Source organism: Manis pentadactyla, chromosome 4 (genome assembly GCF_030020395.1).
Source record: "Manis pentadactyla isolate mManPen7 chromosome 4, mManPen7.hap1, whole genome shotgun sequence".
Classification (NCBI taxonomy): Eukaryota; Metazoa; Chordata; class Mammalia; order Pholidota; family Manidae; genus Manis; species Manis pentadactyla.
The window spans coordinates 539,789-545,337 of record NC_080022.1 but is presented as its reverse complement, the minus strand read 5'-3'; the positions used below and the strand labels follow the sequence as shown (position 1 = coordinate 545,337).

The 5,549-nt window shown below is 61.9% G+C and overlaps 1 protein-coding gene across 1 annotated transcript; it reads right to left on the bottom strand.

Annotated features, from left to right (window-relative positions):
* Positions 1 to 3,332: 3,332 nt before the first annotated feature.
* TMEM88B (transmembrane protein 88B) lies at positions 3,333 to 5,104 on the bottom strand. Its single transcript, XM_036882593.2, has 2 exons — positions 4,817 to 5,104; positions 3,333 to 3,989 (listed from the first exon to the last, which is right to left on the bottom strand). The coding sequence occupies exons 1-2, from the start codon at positions 5,087 to 5,089 to the stop codon at positions 3,729 to 3,731; spliced, it is 534 nt and encodes a 177-aa protein (XP_036738488.2). The 5' UTR covers positions 5,090 to 5,104; the 3' UTR covers positions 3,333 to 3,728.
* Positions 5,105 to 5,549: the final 445 nt, after the last annotated feature.

Sequence of the window (5,549 nt, the reverse complement as noted above, 5' to 3'; positions counted from 1 at the left end):
CGGGCATCACTTCCCGGAGCTGGCCCACCCTGCCTGTCGGTCTGCAGGCAGGTGGACGGGTTCCGAGAAACCCAGGGACGCTGCTCCTCGCAGGCCCTGCCCTGCCCCAGCCAGTCCTCGGGAACACTCCCTCCTCCGCACAACCGGGCCTCTGCAGAGAGAAAGGGCCTTTTGTCCCCAGCTCACTGTGGTCATAGTGACCCCAGGGAAAAGGGCAGCTCCTGTGGCCTCTGACCCCATCCCTGACTCCAGTGAGGCACTCTGCTGAGCAACCCCCAACCCCGGGGGTGCTGGGTACTGTTTGTCATGTACTTTGTATTCCATACATGCGCCCGGCACGGGCTGGGTACATGGAAACAGGAAATGGGGGGGCAGCTGTGTGGACCTGGGGCTGTGGTGTGGGGTGAGCCTGAGGCCCCGACCCCTCCCCACAACAGTAAGTGGGGCAGAGGGAGGGGCGGCCAGAGCAGCAGGGCCCAGTGGCCCTTCCACACACCCGCTGCCCCACCCACACATTCTTCCAGACTCGACCTGCCTGTTTGCAGCCAGCGACGTGCTGGGGCCGGAGGACTGGACCTGAGGGTCTGGAGGTCCCATGGTCTCACTCCCCAGGAGCCTAGGCCTGCCCCCTATAGCCCCAGAGCCCAATGTTGCCAGGCTAGATGGGCAGTGGCATGCTTGCAAAGATGCCTGTCTACTTATTTTCCCTGTGGAGGGAGGGGCCACATCAGGCCAGATGGGCGGGAGCTACAGAAAGTGCCAAGACCATGGTGTAGGGGCAGGCCCGTGTGTGAGGGCAGAAGAGAGGCCCAGGGGACAGAGAAGGTGGGGCCCACCGCCTGTGCAAGGGCCCTGCAGGAGATGCCTGCGTAGCTCCTGCCAGAGGCAGAGCCTAAGGGGCAGGAGCTGGGAGGCAGAGAGGAAGGCAGGCATCCAGGACACTCCGGGGTTCTCAACCTGGGCAGGGCGTGGACTAGTGGGCCCTTCCCGAGTGGGGCCTCTAGCTTGGGCTCCCTCTGCTAGAACCTTCGGTAAGGGAGATGAGCGTGGCACCTTGTCCCAGCCCCAGGCAGAGTCCAGGCAGGCTTGTACCTGGAAGGAGAGAGTAGGGAGAGACAGATCTTTGTCAACACCTTGGTGGGGTTCCCCAGTGGTCGGCTGGTGCCCAGGGCCCAGGGGGAGGGGCCCTAGCCTTCAGGGCCAGCGCAGGCTCTGCCTGTTCCTACCAGCCCACGCACCCCGGCACCCTTGCCTGGCCCACATGCCTGGGTAGGGCAGGGTTTACACCTGGTTTGGGTGCAGGCTTGGGGGACGGAACTGCCAAATCCCCTGGACCCTTCCTAGCTGCTCACGTTGTCTGAGGGTGTGCCTGCAGGCACCTGAGTTCCTAGGAAATATTTAGTGAATTAATAAATGACTTTAGGCAGGTTGGGGAGCCTTGCAGAGCCCAATCTCCTCACCCAGGGGGTTGGGACAACACCCCTGCCCGAGGAGGGAGGGGAAGCAGACGGGATGCACGCATGCACATGTACACACACACACACACAATGCCCACAGACAGACGGGCCACACACCCACGTGGTGGAGGGTCCCCAATGACCAGGCATGCTCTACACATCAGGGGCCTGCCCATCTGTGGAAAGAACCTTCTCACCCAAAGTGGAAGTCTCTGCCCAGCCCACCCAGTAGTGGAGTGCCTCCATCCTCCACTTTCTTGACAGCTGGCCCCTAAAAGCAGATGCCTAGGCCCCTTCTGTGAACCTCCCACAGTCCCCCACAGGTGTTCTTTTTGTGAGTGGGTGAAGCAGAGCTGGGGCCAGCTGGGGGCTCTGTGGGGCCTCAGGGCAGGCCTGGGAAGCTGGGGCCCACCTTAGGAACCGGCAGGCTCAGGCAGCTGAGCTCCGCACGGTGGCCTCCCTACCCCCACCAGTCCCAGCTGTTGTTTTGATGACTCCAGAGCCAGGCCATCCTCAGGGGAGTCCTCATCCTAGACGCCTGGGCAGGAGGGGAAGGAAGGCGGCTCCGGACCAGGGGAAGCTACCCTTGGGCGCTGGGCAGTCAGCCAGGCTCCTTTCTGACGGCACAGACAATTGGAAAACCCCAAGGCCTGCTGGAGCTGAGCCAGTCACCCCCTGGCTCTGTTCACAGATACAGAATGAGCCCTGGGCCCCGCCAGACCCTCAGCCCTGAGCCCGGACCCTGCTGGTCACCGGAGGAGCTCTGGCCTACAGTGTGCAGGGTCCTTTAAAAGACCTTTAGCGGCCACCAGATTCTGGATGAACGACAACAAACTTGCATTTTTAATACACTTCTGGGGTTACAAGGAAGTAAATATCTTCAAGGCCCTCCCCCCCAAAATTAGCACTAAAAATAAATAAGTGAACCACTAGAACAGTGAGTAGAAACCAAGGATGACGTATCAAATAGTAAAGCAGAGATCCCGTGGACAGAGAGACGGAGAGCCGCGCAGCAACCGGGAGCAGGTGGGGACCGCACTCCGCAGAGCCCAACCGCCAGACCAGCACCTGAGCGGGGCCCGGGGGGAGCCTGGGTCGCAGATGGAATCCTTTCTGGAGGCGTGTGGCCTCAGAATTTTCACAGGTATGGGCTGACAATTAAGAAGCAGTAAACATTCAGAGAAACAATATGCTGTTCGTGAGATTCAGTGGTAACAACAAATAACAGACTTAGAACCCCAAAAACTAAGAAATTGGAATTGTTACGTACAGAATATAAAATAATTATAGTAAAATGTTCGAGAAAGCAAAGTGAAGCTGGAGTTCATAACTGCGCATGTAGCAAGAGACTACAAAAAATGATCAGACTTGAATCAACAGCAAGTATAATTTTAGATATGATAGTACAATAAGTTTAAACTAAATAAATGAGTTGACCCGCAGATCAGGCACAGCCGGTGAATAGGGCGACTGCAAGAGGGAGATGAAGAAATCGCTGGAAAGGCAGCAGAGAGGCAAGGGGACGCAAAATCAAAAAGCGAGATCATCTGACGTGGGAATAGGAAACGTGCAGCACCCGTTTGGGTTTCCCCAAGGAAGGAAAGGCCGAATGGGAGGCGCAAGCGAAGCGAGAAGGGCTGAGAATTCTCCGGAACTGATGAAAGATGTGAACTGGACAAATGGGAAACGGTGCATACATCAAACGGATGCATCTCCACAACTGGAAACTAATTTAAACCACAGAACACAGAAGCTCATAAAATCATCCAGAGAAAACCGGCAGCCCCTACGGTGGAGGCCATCCAAACCCTAACCCTGGTCGCTGGCCGAGCCCTGCAGCCCCACGGCTGCAGGCCACGCTGAGCTCCCGGAGCCTGCGCCCCTGGCCCAGGGCGGGGTCGGAATGTGGGGTTGCCCGCCTTTTCAATCGCTGGAGGCCGGCTGGCTCCCCCGGCTTGGGGGCCGCGGGGCTGCGGAAGCCGCAGCCAGGGCAGCCACTGCGGCAGAGGCCCGGGAGACCGCCTTTCTCTGGGAGCCACCTCCCTACCCCCGGGGGCTTCCCAGCCTCTGCGGCAGGGGGACTGCAGGATCGGGGGAGCGTGGGGAAGCGCCCACCGGCCCGGGAGTCTGGCGCCATCTCGCGGCCACGCGGAGCACTGCGGACGGAGCCGCGCGCGCGCGCGCGGTTCCCAGGACCGGGACGCATTAACCATCCTGACCGCGACCACAGGGTTTGGAGGGCGCGGGGTCCTTCGGAGAGGCAACTGGGGATCACACCCGGGCGCAGAGCTGCTCCCCCGCGTCGGGGTGGCGTCCCGCCCTTCCCCGGTCGCTGGCCCCGTGGTGGCGACGAAGTCTGGGGGTCCAGGTGCGGGGCGGCAGCAGCGGGCGGAGGCGCCGGGCCAGGCGAGCGCGGGTGGCCGAGGCGAGTACGAGCAGCGGGGGCAGCGAGAGGAAGCCGAGCGCGATGAGCGCCGCGGAGCTGCGGTCTGAGAGCAGCGCGCGGCACGAGGGGCGGGGCGCCGGGTGGACCTGGGGGCGGGGCAGCGGTCAGTGCGGGGCCCGGGAGCAGGTGGACGCGGACGGGGGCGGGTCAGTACCGGTGGGTCAGACCGCCCGAGGCTGGGCCGAGCCAGACCTGCTGCGCCAACGTGGGCGTTCCAGGATCCAGGCGGTAAATGGCCCCAGTAGGAGTCCTTTTAAGGGTGGTTCAGAGGATTGCTCCCGGTTGCCCCACCTGGCTTTCCTACCCACTCTGCTCTCCATGGCCCTTCCTGTGTGGGCATTGGGACCCCTACCAGTGGCTGGCACCAGCTGGCACCATCTCCTCTTCTGTGCCCGTGTTCCATCCTCCTCCCCTGCCTTATGCCTATAGAAAGGGGGTACGGCCATCTGCTTGCCCCTTCCCTGCCTGGGACCAAGCCACTGCCCACTCCACTTGGGGAAACGCAGCCCAGGGCAGGAGGGGATTGCCAAGGTCCGGGCTCTGTTGGGGGTGGGGGGCATGCCTGGGAAGGGCTGTGGACTGGTGAGATTGACAATTTCATCCAGCCTTCTCCAGAACCCCCTCTTTTTCCTACCGCCCAGCTGCCCAGGCCCTGGTGGCCCCTGGTACAAGCCTGGGAAACCTCAGGGGAGGGAAAGAGTTGTCCTCTTGGGAACAAACAAAAGCCCTTCTTTTGCTGTGGCCAGTGGGGGAGGCTCGGCAGAAGAAGGGGCTCCCCAGAGAGGGGCACACGTGTCTGAGGACAAGGGAGCCATGCTGGGAGCGGGAGGATTCACCTTCAGCCCCAGGGTCCTGAACTTCCACAGGACCCCCACCCCCGGGACCCTACCCACCCTTGCGGGGCTCAGCTCACCTTTGAGTGGCACAGGACTCCCAGGGAGACAATGGCAGCTGCAGGCATCAGCACCAGCAGGAACGCGGTCGCGGGCAGCAGGTGGAGCACAAGCCCGGCCAGGGCCCAGCCAGGCAGCAGCAGGGTCCCCAGGCTGTGGGCCACCAGGCCTGCCCACCCTGGGGACAGCAGGGTTGAGGCCTGGCGGCCAGGCAGCCTTCCAGGCAGCATGGGTGCCGTGTCTGAAGTGCCCCCTCCTTCATCCTCCTCTGTCTCCCTCTCCTGTTCACTCATCCTGTTTCAGGCAGCAGGCCTGGGGGGCTCAGAGCTGCAGGCAGAAAGCAGGACTGAGACCCCTGGGTCAGACCCCTGCCCAGACCCCAGCAACCAGGTAGTGGACCCTGCTGAAGGGCAGGACCCTCCAGGTAGGTCCAGGACTGACCTCCAGTCACCAGAGCCACACCCTGCCTCAGTTTCCCCCACTGCCAGGCCTCCCTCTGCCAGGCAACCACAATTCTGGCCCTGGCCAGTCTCCCCAGCCAGCTCCTGTGTGCTCTGGTCGGGGCTGGCACAGCTGTCCCTGCACAGGGGCCCTCCTCCCTTCTGGTCCCGCCCACCCCCCTTTCCAGCTCCCCAACATGATGACTTCATTCCATAGATCTTGACTCTGACAGCCACTCCATCAGTGGCTGCCACGCAGCTGTCACCTACCCCATTTCCCAGCCATAGCCCCTGCTGGCCCCCTTATCCCCCA

Coding starts and splice junctions, on each gene's coding strand:
- TMEM88B (XM_036882593.2), bottom strand. CDS start 5,089: ATGAGTGAACAGGAGAGGGAGACAGAGGAGGATGAAGGAGGGGGCACT. Junction 3,990..4,816: donor GAGTCCTGTGCCACTCAAAG/GTGAGCTGAGCC, acceptor CCCCGCCCCCAG/GTCCACCCGGCGCCCCGCCC.